This window comes from Lepeophtheirus salmonis, chromosome 11, assembly GCF_016086655.4.
Source record: "Lepeophtheirus salmonis chromosome 11, UVic_Lsal_1.4, whole genome shotgun sequence".
Classification (NCBI taxonomy): domain Eukaryota; kingdom Metazoa; phylum Arthropoda; class Copepoda; order Siphonostomatoida; family Caligidae; genus Lepeophtheirus; species Lepeophtheirus salmonis.
Window position 1 is genome coordinate 12,727,194 of NC_052141.2, and position 15,241 is coordinate 12,742,434.

Sequence of the window (15,241 nt, forward strand, 5' to 3'; positions counted from 1 at the left end):
TATTATGTATATTCAATCGAATTGACTAAAAAATGTATTTTAAAATGATCACTGTACACATGAATTTATTGAAACTAATTAAATTATGGATATCAAATTCAAATCCAAATTTAATCCAGAAATAGTGACGTCAAAGAGTATATCTGTTACCAAGAGTAATTATATATTGCCATCCTTAACTGTTACTGTTAGAATATGTCTGTTTTGCACAGCAGTCAGTACAAGTTCATCGAATTGAAAATTATACAAATTAATTGTATAACTATCAGTTGGCAACCATTAGAGTGTGTTTGATAAATTTATATTATTTATCAAAATGTCGAGGCTTAAAATAGAAAGATTTTCATAAATTTATCATTCCTGTGATATCCTTTTTAGAAGGAAATTCTCTACCACAATTTTTTTCCCTCTAATTAAGTTGAATTTTAGTATCGATTAAAGCATAACCCTGGGTCTTAAATGCGACTGTGTCAGAGATAGCTCATCATTTTCAGATATTTCATTGGCGATGAAACAAAAACTATCACACATAATATCTTATAAATATCAACGTTTTGTATTAATAAACTATAATTTCTTGATTTATTCTATGTCTTAATTATTGAATTGATAGTTTTAATCAATTTAAAATTTACAAACTATGAGAGAAAAAAAAAGTTTCTTCTTTTAAAAAACCAAATTTTAAAAATAAACCGTAGATGCTATAAAAAAAAGGATATGTCCGGGCGAAGAAATGTCATCCAAATCAGCACTAAACTCTGGGATATATAAGAGTTATTGGTTTTTTTTGTTTTTTTCTATTTAATGATTGAATTGCATTTGATAATAATTGTCTCCAAAACTTAAGTCTTTTTCGGCAATTATATACATACAACAAGTATTTCTTAAAATGTGTTTATGAAGACCCTACTTGTTATTAGTTATTAATAATTCATATCAAAAGTTGTCTTTAAAAGAGTTAAATTAACCAGATAAAATATTCAACATTTCCATAATTAAATAAACAGTTAATCATTGTGTGATAAAGTAGAGATTCATCCCTCTGTAGAAAACGTCATTTTATAAAACATTAATATAATCAATCACGTTTCGACATTGCATAATCGAATTATCTGATCAAATTCATCTTCAATTTTTTTCCATAAACATAAATTAGTCTAAACTTATAAGAAGAATGAAAAAATATTTAACGAAAAATTAAAACAGTCTTAGAAATATAATTACTGGAAACTAAAATCTTCTAACCATCATATTTCAAATAACCCTATAAAAACAAACGATTTAAAAAAAAACTTTACACACATTGGTTAGTCAAAAAAATGAGAAGGCAACTTTATTTTTTGGGGAAAGGGGAACCATAAATTAGATGTTTGTAATAAACGATTTTAGCACTCCTATGTAGAAGTGGACATTAAACTTTATTTGTATATATTGATGAAGTAAAATTTTATAAAAACATAAAGAAATTGATATGAGCTGGAATTATGACAATAAATACTCGTGTAAAGTTTATCATTTGGCGATGAAATATATATCTATGCAGACAGGACCGGTATTAGAACTTTTTTAAGAGGCATTTTTTTGAATTTTTCTAAATATTGCAAGCAACATATCATTATTTCTTGGCCCTCGAATTTGACCTGAATTAAAAAAAAAAGTAAGATAAAATGGAAGACTTTTTAATCAATAATTTGATTAATTTAGAATCGAATAAAGTTTTCTTGTTTTCTTCTTTTTTTCCAATTGACATACTATTTTTTCCGATACAGCTGCTTCATGAGCAGATTAAATAGTTTATATATCTTTGCATCTATTTATTTATTCATAAAACAAGAATTCCCGTATTGTGTATCCAACTTACTTCAGGTAAACCACTGATCCCCTCCATATTGATGTATTATATATATTTATTACTGAAATATGAAATGAGTAGAGTAGGAAAAATAAAGAACATGAATGTTGAAGATCCTACTGACACACAAACAAACAAATATCCTTTATTTTGTGAAAGTTATGTATCAAGAAGATAGAGGATTGCATAGCAACATTCAAGAGGAACAACCCCTTAAATTGCAGGGAGAGTGCGTTTCTAATCACACAATACTTACATTCAGGACAAATAAACAACTTTTAAAAAATCATAATAACCAAATCTGACCTGAAAAAATAAATACTTTGTTCCTCAACTACATAGATAAATAATATGACCTAAGGTATATAAATGAAGGGAAATCCAATTCGAATCAACAGTCCTCCCAAGAACATCATCCAAGTATGAAGTTAAAGGTACATACATCCTTTAGTCAGCCATCGGTACTTCATTTCATTTACTTATTTACAGCATTCCCTGACCCTCATCGTCCTTTTCTCTGCTCAAGCACTTGCTTATCCAAATCCAGACTTTGCTTCAAAAGCAAGACTGGTGATCAAAAGTGCACTCTTGTTCGATCCAAGTCTCCCTCTGGTCCCCTCTGCTTCAATGAGCCAGAATGCAAGGACGAATGCACCAAAGCAACTAAGCAAGTGTGTCAACCCGTCCAGGAAAACAAGTGTGAAACAAAGGAAGAAAAGTCTTGCAGCACCGTCAATGAGGAAAAGTGCACAGACAGCTTCAGAAACGAACTGAAGGAACAATGCCGCACAATTCAAGAACAGAAATGCAAAACCGTTTTCAATCAAGAATGCAACACCGTCAATGAGGAAAAATGCCAAGTCATTTACGACACCGTAAGTCATTCTTTTGTTTTTTTATAAACCCGACTCAATGCTGAATCAACACATCACAAAAATACTTATTCAGGTCAATGAAGATGTTTGCAACACAGTAACGACTCAAAAATGTGAAACTGTTGATGAACAAAAGTGCAGAACCATCACCGAAAAGGATTGCACAACCGTTTTGGACACAGAGACCACTGAAAACTGCCAAGAAATCCAAGACCAAGAGTGTGCCACCGTGTCCAAGTCTGTAGATGAAACTGTTTATGAGACCCAATTCGAAACAAAGTGTGAGACCTCCTACGAAAACGAATGTAGAACCGTAATTGAAAACAAAGTCGAAAAAGTCCCTGACCAAGAGTGCAGTATTGTCAAGGAAAATAAATGCAAAACCATCTGGGAAAAGGTCACTGACAAAAAGTGTTCTACTACTCAGGAAAACAAATGTACACAAAAATTAGAGGTATCTTACAAAAACGTTGATGAAGAAGAATGCACAAATGTCTACGAGGATAAATGTGAAACCGTCTACGAAAAACAATGTAAGCCCGTCTATGAAACAGTCTGCTCGAATCCCACTGAGGGAAACACTGGATACAACGCTTTGGACACAACTTATGGTATTCCTTCATCACCTGTTTGTAAGCAAGTCTCTAAAGAAAAATGCTCAGATGTTCCAACTACCAAGTGTAGCAAAGTCCCCAAAACCCAATGCTCCGTTGTTTCAAAGAAAGTTCCTGTTAAATCTTCAAAACAAGTTTGCAAACAGGTGCCAACTGAAACTTGCAATGACGTTGTTCGTAAAATCCCCAAAGAGATCTGCAATGATGTCTCTGTTGCCAAATGCAAGCCCATCCTTAGAGATGTCAACAAAAAGGTTGCCACACAAAAGTGCAGCAAAGTGCCCAAGAATAATTGTCGTAATCTTCCTAAACAAGTTCCTCGTGTCATTTCAAAACAAGTCAATGAAAAGGTCTGCAAGCCTGTGTCCAAAAAGATTTGCAATCCCCTTACTCGTAAGGTACCCAAACAATCCTGCAGAGATGTTCCACGTGAAATATGTAGCACCGTTCCAAAACAATCATGTTCACAAGTCCCCGAAAAGAAGTGCAACACTATTGCCAAGCAAGTTCCAAGAAATGAATGTAAGACCGTTTCTCGCCAAGAATGCAAGAACGTTCCCTCTCAATCCTGTCAGAACATTCCTCGTCAGAAATGCGAGCAAGTGCCTCAGAGAGTAGCTTCCAAATCCTGCAAGCAAGTGCCACAGGAGGTTTGCATCAATGTTCCCAATACTTCGTGCAAGAACGTAACCGTGGACAAGTGCTCCAACATGGTCTTTGACAAATGTGAAAAGAAGTGTGAGGATGCCTATTGGTGCAAGGTCTGTCAATGAGAAGCTCCCTTCAATTAGTTCCTTTTCCCCCAACAAATATGAAATATTCATTCTATGAAGACATATTCAATATTTAGATCTCAGATATGCTATACAATTCACATGTACCCGTAATAATGTTATATTGACTGAACTTTTAAATAAACCAACCTGACCTTAAAATGTATTTAGCAAAAATTTCCATTCTTTCCTTATTGTGTCGAATGAAATATCTAATCTCAACATAATTATCAAAAATGGAAATATCATATTTTAGAAATGATATGAAACTTTTTGTTTCCTTCGAAAAGATCTTTTTATAGTTCAAGTACGTCAACAATAGACGAAAACGTTGAAGTACTGAAAAAATTGCTTTCGAAAATCGTTCAATCACTGTTAGAGAAGTTGCTGATGATATTGATATATCGATTGCCACGTGGCATAATTTTTCCCCGGACGTTTTGGGCATGAGACGAGTGTCAGGAAAGTTTGTTCCGAAACTGCTGATTTTGACAAAAAGAATCGTCGCTTGAGTATCACTCATGAGCTATTGAGATACTTCAATAATGATCCTGATTGCTCAAAAAGATCTTAACTGGCCCCATGTGACATTTTCTGGGTCCCTAATCTCAAGAGACGTATGAAAAGACGGAGATTGGGAATCATTGAAAAGATAAAGACTTATAAGATAAGAAGATACCGACAAGTTCTTGTATATGTGTTTCGAGGATTGGAAAAATCGTTGGTACAAGTGTATTGTATCTCAGGGAGATTACCAAGGGGGCATCATCGATATTTATGAATAAATTAATATTTTTTCTAAGAATACAAAGTCATCTTACTTTTTGAACACACTTTGTAAGTACTAACCAAGTACTGCTATTAATCAAAACTTATTCTCTAAAAAGTTGATCACAAATCAAGTTCGATGTATAGACATATATAATTATTTACTCGCGATATGACTCTTAAGTTGAAACGAGATTACTTTTTAAAGATGTTTTCCTTATAATTAGTAAGATTTTTTCCTAATTGTAACCAAATGTTTCTCTCAATTCAATAAAATTGTATCAACACACTGAATCATCAAATTGTATCTCATTCTCACATAATGGAATGCACTAATTCCATTAATGAAGCCTGCTTTTGTATTGAAAGATACAAGATTTAATGTTATTATAAATAAGTGTAATTTTATTTTAATAATATACTTTACCGGTATAATTACCCTTTATAATTATTCATCGACGATTATTGAAATTTTCCCTGAATGATATAGAACTGAACTCCTTAATAAATCCTTATGTATTGCTTTCTGTTTCTTACGAGCACTCTCACCCATAGCTACTCACTCAATACTTAGACGTTCTCTCCTCAAACATAAAAATAATAACAGGTCGAGAAGAAATAATTAATATGATTTCGATGTGACGGGATAACTTTCGCTCGTTGCTAAAACTAATTAAAGCCACATTCATTTTATGTTACTTGTGTATGTCCCCTGCCCAGACTATTGAACCTAGGAGGTGGAGCTTTGCCTGGGTGCATCTTTTTCTGGTTAAGCTAACACAGTGGGCCGATTTGGGTGGGGGGTGGGGGGATTTCTTATTCTATGCGTCTCAAAAAACAATTATATGATTTTATTCAAAATCAAAACAAATAGGGGCAAAAAAAAAGAAATTCCAATTCCCTTTTTTCAGGTGTAAAAAAATGAACTTTCTATTAAATACTGGACATGTAAATAAAATTAATTGTGTAGAAATATGTACTCCATATTTTTTTTGTTTTAGCAAGTAAAAAAAAATCATGCAAAGTTTGTATTCCTCTTTACAATTCCAATAAGTTCTATTTAGTATTTCTTTGTTTTTCAATTTTCTTCCCGAATTTCGATTTGGCAATTTTTTGACAAATATAAAGAGTGGATTTCTCCTCTAAACAAACTTTTTCATGTTGGTATGTTACTTAAAATTTATTGACATTTTTTTTTTTTTAAGGAATTACAATTATAACTCCGCACCAAATCCTCGAGGATACTCGCTGTCTTTTATGAGCACACACCAATATTCAATCAGATTTTGAGTGTAATTGAATTTAGTAGGAAAGTAGGTTCTCTGCTCTACATATTCCAACTTCCAACATTTCTTTAAAAAAGAAGCAACTGTTTTTGAATGCAAAAACTTGCTTTAAGTAAGTGTTTAGACTTATGGATTCTACAGACATTCTCTGCGACATTTTTCTTTACTACCAACACAAAAACATTAGCTGAAATTGAGCTTGTATCGAATTTTTGTAAATCTATAGTTTAAAATGTGTTTTTTTTTCTTATTTTTTTAATTAAGATTTCTAATTTTATCATCTTATAAATTATTTTATACTTTAAAACAATAAACAAAACTAACAATACTGTAAGATTTGGTAGATATAAGATAATTACGTGAATAAAAGGAAATTTACACATCAAATCTTCTTACATTCAAAAACATATTGAATCATAAATGTACGGTTATTACCGGTCAGTCCATTGAAAGCTAAAAACTTACTAATTCGATAATTAGTGAAGGTTTAGTGATTGAAATTAATTCATATTTCAATTTATTAAAGCATAAACAATTCTTTACAAAGGAAAACAAACCTGAGCTCCCTCTGGCTTATGTACAAGTCGAGAAAATAACACAAGAACGTGACAAATTTCCACACGCGCACAACAGACAGTTGGGCGTCTCCAGAACCACTATTTACGCAGTCAGCAAGTCTAGAACGTTGGAGAGTAATAAGGGCTCTGTGAAAAGGCCTGACTGGACCCAGAAGGGTTAAAGAAAGGAGCATAGGCCAATCACTTAAAGTCCATGAGTACATTTTTTCCTACCAGACTCTACAGAAAGCTATAAAAAAGTTGATGAAAGAGCCTTATGAGGTATGAGCTACCACTTTTGACACCACCAAGGAAAGAAACCCATCTCCTCCGTTGCAACTCTTTTGAATCGAGTCTTTTGAACTCTTTTTTGAGACTTTGGGCCCCCTATAGCCCTGATGCAAATCCATTGGACTAAACATTTTGGGTGCATGTTGAGAAGAAGGTCCGTAGTGTTCGTCATCCCAACGCCGATACTCTCAAAGCTACTATCAGCCAGCACTGGGACTCCACGATTGAGAACTATATCGTCAGTGAGTGCTATGCCTTCCGCTGCCAGCCAAGAAGCCATCATTGCCGCAAATGCGGATACATTAATGATTAAGAAAGCTCAAAGACATATCTATTTATAGGGTTAATTTTGTTGAAATTCTAATGGTAATTAATCAATTATATGATGTTGAATTTTATAATTCAAAGTGTTCAGATTTTAATGCACCACTTGGTAGCTTAAGTTTTTTGGTTTTTTTTTAAGTTAGAAACACATTAATATAATTAATTACAATATAATGCCAACTAGAATATGAGGACACATGGGTTGGGGATGAGAGCTTAGCTTGATGATTTAGGGGAAAATTAACTAATTAAAACCTTAGTTAATACTTTTTAATATCCTCCCCATTCACCACCATGGTCTCTACGATCTCCACGATCTCTACGATCTCCACAGTCTCTACGATCATCACGGTCTCCACGATCATCACGGTCTCCACGATCTCCACGGTCTCCATAGCTGCGGCGCTCACTTCTTTCATTGTTGTCATGGTAGCGACCACCTCCTTCGAATCGTCCCCGATCATTGCCGCCAAATCGACCTCTGTAGCCTCCACCCCGGGATCCACGACGACTTCTTCCATGGGCAATCTCCACTTTCAATTCCTGTCCATCGACCGTTGTACCATTCAATTTGCGCGCGGCATCATCTGCGTCCTCGGAGTTCGTCATTGTCACAAAGGCGTAGCCCTTCTCTGTGATATATACATCCGTCACGGGACCAATTTTGCTGAATTCATCTTCCAACACGCTGCGGGGACAAGTGTCTCGTACGCCATGGACAAATAACTTTGTTTCTCCCTCGGAAGGCATCTTGGAAATGGGATAGCACTCAGCAAAGGAACGCGAAGAAATGTGTAGTAGTTTCTGTAGGAGGGAAAACACAATAAATCATTAAATTTTGGTAGCACAAAAATTAATAACGTGGTATTTTTTATCCTCCATACAAGAAGGAGTCTTTATTTTGAAAGACAGTGTTGTTGAGGTTTGAAATAACAGTACGAAAAATTGAGTATGCCGTGTGTACGCTTCATAAATGTGGTACTCCACTTTAACTATATAAGTAGAGAGGGGCGTTAAAATAAAATTCAATTTTTGCCGGAATTTTCTGATGTAATAGCATATTTTAGATACTCTGGAAGTAAAACTGAATTTTAGGGCCAAAAAAAAAAAAAAATACTCCAAAGATTACGTTTTCTTTTAAATGCTCGTTTAATCAAATTTTTCTATGATTATTTTATATTTATAAATATCAATAATAATCATTATAATATCAATGATCAATTTGATATATTCCATAAATTAATATTTGTATAGTAACGACAATTTTTTTCAAATAGCTTAGAGTAATACGTAAATTATAATTTATTTATAGACACTGACTAGAAAAAAAAATATCAAGCTCTTGACGACCACCACGAACCAACATTATAGCATTACAAAACAGTTTAATTACTGTATCACTAATTTATCTTGATAGGTCTTGCTTGCATTGTCCTTTGAGAGTGTCGATCTTCTCAAAATTTATTTAGTAATGACATGTATGTACTGTTAGACATCTTTTTAATAAATGATTTTAAACAATTAGTAACATCTACCAATTTTGGATTGAATAAACAAATACTTATAATCAAGGGACTTTATCTTGATTTGAAAACAATAAATCATAAAGATATCCAAGACATTTCTCAGGCCGCCTTTCAATGAATTCAAACAGAATTGTAAAATTCATTCTCCTTGCTCAGTTTGCTATAAAATGATTATGGTAAAAGGTTCAGGCACAACCGTTGGGTTAATATCATTAACAAATACAAATTTACAAATGGTACAAATTATCATAATATCATCGTAAAGCACACAATTGTAAGTAATATAATTCTTAGTAATTTAATTGCAGAACAATATTACCGTGAGCAAAATACAACCACAATGTCTTTTGTGATATTACAAGGGGTGCTTGATGCTCAAGAAAGCGCAGTAGAGTAGTTTAACCTACATTGGGACCCTGCAGTTTACCTGGACTATCTTTAGGCCGAGGTGTGTTATAAGAAGTGATGTGAATTGTGATTTTTTTTGCAATTTGACGAATAATTTTTTTCCCCCTTACCAGTTGTCATTATTATTTAATTCTGAGTAGTGAACATCCTTTCCTAAATAGATTCAATTATATTCAAAACCTGATTGAAATTTCGTAAGTGCTCATAAAAGACGGAATGTAACCCTGGGGATTTGTTACGGAGTTATAAGTCCTTGTAGAACTCAGAGTAGAATTGGGGATCGACGTTGGAGTAATTCCAGCAAAATCTCCTTGACATCATGAGCATTATGCATTATCTATTCCAAAACATTCTTCAAATTGTCAGGGTTACCATGTTTATTTTCGGTTTCTTTTTTTTTTAACATTCCAATTCTACATAAGATTGTCGTAACTAAATATTCTATATTTGAAGGGGTGCTTGATGCTCAGAGAAGCAGGGGTTGAAGAACTCAACCTTCCTTGAAGCCCAGCAGCTCACCTGAACCATCCGTGTGCTGAGTTGTATTTTGATATATTAGAAGGGGAAACTATCATTAAATGACAACTTTTGTTGGATGCTATCTTTCTCCTGGACATTGAAAGTTGATTATAAATCAAGTAGAACCATACATTATTCTGATTCATACCCCAAAAGTTTTATATTATGTGAAATTGTGAATATTGAGCGATTTACTTCCAATGACAAATACAGTTTCATTTAAAAAAGAAGCGCTCCTAGTTCCGACGTCTATGGCTTTATGATAATCCAGAATAAACCAGGATGAAATAGAAACCAAAAGGCAGTTTTTACCCTCTTTAGTATCTTTCTGTTATGGTAATTGTTATTAGAGTAGGTTTTCTCGGCGTTTCACGGAACATTAAGAATTACTCTGCTTAATGTAAAACCAAAAATGAAGACTCTAAAACTTTAATAATTATTCTTGCTGTATATTGGCGTTGGTATGTATCATTGCACCCTTTTTTATAGAAGAGATAGAGTAGGTTTGCCGGGCATTGAACGGGACATTAAAAATTAAAATTAATTCTGAGCTCCTCTGTTTTTTTTTAATTGCTAAATGGAGGTTATAAGGTTAAGAGAAGAAAAAATATTCCAGTTGAACCATTGTTCTCTCCTTTTTATATACTGTCAAAAATCCATTGTCTTATCTTCTCTTCTTCTTTTTCCTGTCTAAAACTTATAATCTCTGGAAACTGTGCAAAGATACATACCAACACGCAGTGATAATGATTCTTAAAATTTTGGGAATTTATTTTTTGTTTTATATAGAATAGTTGTTTGTAAGTGGATGAAAGTTGTTACTAGTAGTAGCATTTCTTGAGCCTTAAGAACTACATGGAAAATTTCAGTGGGAATCCATCCATAGTTTTGGCCTTGATTCCAGGGCTCACAAACAAACAGACATTTGTATTTAATATTTAGATGGTCGATTTTTAATAACAAAAAACTAGCAAAAACACTATCTGATGAAAAATATTGGAAAAGAATGGTTTAAGCATCTTCTCCCACTGTTTAAAACAGAAAAAAAACATCAGAAACACAACATGCATAATAAAATATATAAGCTTAAATATGAATAGTTAAACCAAGTAATATGTTTATAGACATTATAAGTATCAAGTATAAGTATTTTTGTAGCAAAAAAATAAAGAATTAATTGTTCCTAATAAAGATATTTTACTGAGATCCTTCCTTTTTTTTCAGACATCGAAAAAAAAAATCGCCAATGAATAAATTCCAATTTGAACGACCTTGTCTTGCCGTACGTTTGGCCTCCAAACTCGCCAAATCTGAATCGGATGGTTATTTTTCATTTTGAGGGCGATCAAACGATAAACAAACCGACACCCCGCAATACTAAAGGCAAACTAATTTTACGGATCCAGAAGAAATTCCAGCTTTTGTCAAGGAACACATGGGGAATGCTCTCACTTTTAGCCTAATGTAAAGACTATAATTGAGGCTGGCGGGTAATTTATTGAATCGAAAAAATCAGAATCCATAACACTTTCAAAATAAGGTTATATTTTTATCATTATGACTGACATAAATATCTTGTCTTATCACAAGATCGATTCGATTATTAATTCCGAAGATATGAGAGTTTACATTTAGTTAAATCAAATATATTTTCCAAAAAAAAAGATGCCGAAATTTGAGTCGACTATGTTCAAAATGTGTTAGTAGATTAAGAAAATAATTTCCTAATCAAATGAACAATTGCAGATTTAAAACTCCTCAAAAAATATCCTGTAGTAATTTCCTAACCATTTTTGAAGGTCAATTGAAGATATGTTGGAAATCAAGGCAGAAAGTAAAAATTACATTTTTGTAAACTACTTATTTAAAGATACAATTTAAATGGATTTTAGACTTTTATTAATAACATTTGATACACTATTTTTATTTTTAATATACAAATCAATAAGAATTTTTATTAATATTTACATCTAATGAATTAAATAGCTTCAAAATTATTGTCCTATGGGTCTTAAAATGGACTAATTTGAGATATACCTATAAATATAACATGTCTCCCTTTCTTATTTAGGGCCGTACAATTAATGTTAATGTATTTATACTCTTTTGACTCTACTCATTGTTGAAATATGAAATGAGTAGAGTCGAAAAAGCATAAATGTTGAAGATCCTACTGACACACAAACAAACAAATATCCTTTATTTTGTGAAAGTTATGTATCAAGAAGATAGAGGATTGCATAGCAACATTCAAGAGGAACAACCCCTTAAATTGCAGGGAGAGTGTGTTTCTAATCACACAATACTTACATTCAGGACAAATAAACAACTTTTAAAAAATCATAATAACCAAATCTGACCTGAAAAAATAAATACTTTGTTCCTCAACTACATAGATAAATAATATGACCTAAGGTATATAAATGAAGGGAAATCCAATTCGAATCAACAGTCCTCCCAAGAACATCATCCAAGCATGAAGTTAAAGGTACATACATCCTTTAGTCAGCCATCCGTACTTCATTTCATTTACTTATTTACAGCATTCCCTGACCCTCATCGTCCTTTTCTCTGCTCAAGCACTTGCTTATCCAAATCCAGACTTTTCTTCAAAAAGCAAGACTGGTGATCAAAAGTGCACTCTTGTTCGATCCAAGTCTCCCTCTGGTCCCCTCTGCTTCAATGAGCCAGAATGCAAAGACGAATGCACCAAAGCAACTAAGCAAGTGTGTCAACCCGTCCAGGAAAACAAGTGTGAAACTAAGGAAGAAAAGTCTTGCAACACCGTCAATGAGGAAAAGTGCACAGACAGCTTCAGAAACGAACTGAAGGAACAATGCCGCACAATTCAAGAACAGAAATGCAAAACCGTTTTCAATCAAGAATGCAACACCGTCAATGAGGAAAAATGCCAAGTCATTTACGACACCGTAAGTCATTCTTTTTTTTTATAAACCCGACTCAATGCTGAATCAACACATCACAAAAATACTTATTCAGGTCAATGAAGATGTTTGCAACACAGTAACGACTCAAAAATGTGAAACTGTTGATGAACAAAAGTGCAGAACCATCACGGAAAAGGACTGCACAACCGTTTTGGACACAGAGACCACTGAAAACTGCCAAGAAATCCAAGACCAAGAGTGTGCCACCGTGTCCAAGTCTGTAGATGAAACTGTTTATGAGACCCAATTCGAAACAAAGTGTGAGACCTCCTACGAAAACGAATGTAGAACCGTAATTGAAAACAAAGTCGAAAAAGTCCCTGACCAAGAGTGCAGTATTGTCAAGGAAAATAAATGCAAAACCATCTGGGAAAAGGTCACTGAGAAAAAGTGTTCTACTACTCAGGAAAACAAATGCACACAAAAATTAGAGGTATCTTACAAAAACGTTGATGAAGAAGAATGCACAAATGTCTACGAGGATAAATGTGAAACCGTCTACGAAAAACAATGTAAGCCCGTCTATGAAACAGTCTGCTCGAATCCCACTGAGGGAAACACTGGATACAACGCTTTGGACACAACTTATGGTATTCCTTCATCACCTGTTTGTAAGCAAGTCTCTAAAGAAAAATGCTCAGATGTTCCAACTACCAAGTGTAGCAAAGTCCCCAAAACCCAATGCTCCGTTGTTTCAAAGAAAGTTCCTGTTAAATCTTCAAAACAAGTTTGCAAACAGGTGCCAACTGAAACTTGCAATGACGTTGTTCGTAAAATCCCCAAAGAGATCTGCAATGATGTCTCTGTTGCCAAATGCAAGCCCATCCTTAGAGATGTCAACAAAAAGGTTGCCACACAAAAGTGCAGCAAAGTGCCCAAGAATAATTGTCGTAATCTTCCTAAACAAGTTCCTCGTGTCATTTCAAAACAAGTCAATGAAAAGGTCTGCAAGCCTGTGTCCAAAAAGATTTGCAATCCCCTTACTCGTAAGGTACCCAAACAATCCTGCAGAGATGTTCCACGTGAAATATGTAGCACCGTTCCAAAACAATCATGTTCACAAGTCCCCGAAAAGAAGTGCAACACTATTGCCAAGCAAGTTCCAAGAAATGAATGTAAGACCGTTTCTCGCCAAGAATGCAAGAACGTTCCCTCTCAATCCTGTCAGAATATTCCTCGTCAGAAATGCGAGCAAGTGCCTCAGAGAGTAGCTTCCAAATCCTGCAAGCAAGTGCCACAGGAGGTGTGCATCAATGTTCCCAATACTTCGTGCAAGAACGTAACCGTGGACAAGTGCTCCAACATGGTCTTTGACAAATGTGAAAAGAAGTGTGAGGATGCCTATTGGTGCAAGGTCTGTCGATGAGAAGCTCTCTTCAATTAGTTCCTTGTCCCCCAACAAATATGAAAAATTCATTCATCCAATGAATGCACCGTCCAATATTTTCTATGAAAATATATTCCATATTTAGATCTCAGATATGCTATACAATTCACAATTACACGTAATAATGTTGACTGATCTTTTAAATAAACCATCCTAAACCGATAAACGTTGTATAAAATGTATTTCTTAATATTTTTCATTTTTTCCGTGTAGTATTAAATTAAATACTGAAATCCAAAGTAATTATAAAATCTTGAAGACATTTGTCTTCTAGAAATGGTTTGAAACTTTCTTTTCTTTCAAAATGATAATTTTTATATTTAAGAAGAAGAGAACATCTCACTTCCAGCCAAAATTTGGAACGAAAGAATTGGTATAGGTAATTAATAGACTTACAGGGATGTCTGCTGGGGGTGGGCAAGAGGGCTGTTGCCCCCCCCCACCCAGAAAATATAGAATCTTTTGACGCCCTTGACTTAGGATTTGTAACCTCAAAAAATTGCTCACTTTCATCTTTTTGGGAAAAGCTTCTTATTTGGTACTTTTTTTTGTATGATAATTCATCTATTTTCTAAATTATCTTAATATAGAGTACTGACACTTATATGAATGAATGCATCTGTTATAAGTAATATCACTAGAGATTGTTTTTTTTAAAGAGTACAAAAAGAAGGTGGGAGTGATACATATGGTACACCTGAATTAATACCCTTGTAAATATCACCTGCCTTTTTTATGATTTTGGAGGCAGAAAAATCTTTACTCCTATAAAGGGATGGACCATTTGAATTTAAAATAGTATTAAATACAGGGAAAATATTATAAATATATTTTATTTCTTATATATTTATTTTTTATAAATTTTTAATTAATTTACACCAAAGATAGGCCAGGATTCTTCTTTTAGAGGGAGATGTAAAAACACTCATGACTGATTAATTAATGAACCGTTAAGGGGAAGGAGCACACGCAAAAAAACCTTTTTCTCGTCTAATTATTATACTTTGATTTTTCTTTACACACATCCCTGCTTTAGTTATGACTTATATACTTTTCAAAAAGATTGTAATAAAAAGTTTGCCTTCCTGGTCATAACTTTAGATAAAAAATCCA

At 33.7% G+C, this 15,241-nt stretch overlaps 3 protein-coding genes across 3 annotated transcripts; 2 read left to right on the forward strand and 1 right to left on the reverse strand.

Moving 5' to 3' along the window:
• Positions 1 to 2,013: 2,013 nt before the first annotated feature.
• Positions 2,014 to 4,280, forward strand: LOC121126359 (uncharacterized). Its single transcript, XM_040721682.2, has 4 exons — positions 2,014 to 2,081; positions 2,228 to 2,286; positions 2,342 to 2,727; positions 2,801 to 4,280. Exons 1-4 carry the CDS (start codon positions 2,014 to 2,016, stop codon positions 4,112 to 4,114), a joined length of 1,827 nt encoding a protein of 608 aa, XP_040577616.1. The 3' UTR covers positions 4,115 to 4,280.
• A 3,153-nt stretch (positions 4,281 to 7,433) lies between these two features.
• LOC121126113 (RNA-binding protein 3) lies at positions 7,434 to 8,105 on the reverse strand. The gene has a single exon (XM_040721419.2). It carries the CDS (start codon positions 8,088 to 8,090, stop codon positions 7,611 to 7,613), a length of 480 nt encoding a protein of 159 aa, XP_040577353.1. The 5' UTR covers positions 8,091 to 8,105; the 3' UTR covers positions 7,434 to 7,610.
• A 4,018-nt stretch (positions 8,106 to 12,123) lies between these two features.
• Positions 12,124 to 14,294, forward strand: LOC121126108 (uncharacterized). The gene is made up of 3 exons (XM_040721414.2): positions 12,124 to 12,281; positions 12,337 to 12,723; positions 12,794 to 14,294. The coding sequence occupies exons 1-3, from the start codon at positions 12,270 to 12,272 to the stop codon at positions 14,105 to 14,107; spliced, it is 1,713 nt and encodes a 570-aa protein (XP_040577348.1). The 5' UTR covers positions 12,124 to 12,269; the 3' UTR covers positions 14,108 to 14,294.
• The last annotated feature ends 947 nt before the right edge of the window (positions 14,295 to 15,241 follow it).

Excerpts from the sequence above, each read along its gene's own strand:
- LOC121126359 (XM_040721682.2), top strand. The coding sequence starts at position 2,014 with ATGTATCAAGAAGATAGAGGATTGCATAGCAACATTCAAGAGGAACAA. Across the intron at positions 2,082-2,227 it reads CCCCTTAAATTGCAGGGAGA|GGAAATCCAATTCGAATCAA; the intron begins GTGCGTTTCTAA and ends ATATAAATGAAG. Across the intron at positions 2,728-2,800 it reads GCCAAGTCATTTACGACACC|GTCAATGAAGATGTTTGCAA; the intron begins GTAAGTCATTCT and ends ATACTTATTCAG.
- LOC121126113 (XM_040721419.2), bottom strand. The coding sequence starts at position 8,090 with ATGCCTTCCGAGGGAGAAACAAAGTTATTTGTCCATGGCGTACGAGAC.
- LOC121126108 (XM_040721414.2), top strand. Across the intron at positions 12,724-12,793 it reads GCCAAGTCATTTACGACACC|GTCAATGAAGATGTTTGCAA; the intron begins GTAAGTCATTCT and ends ATACTTATTCAG.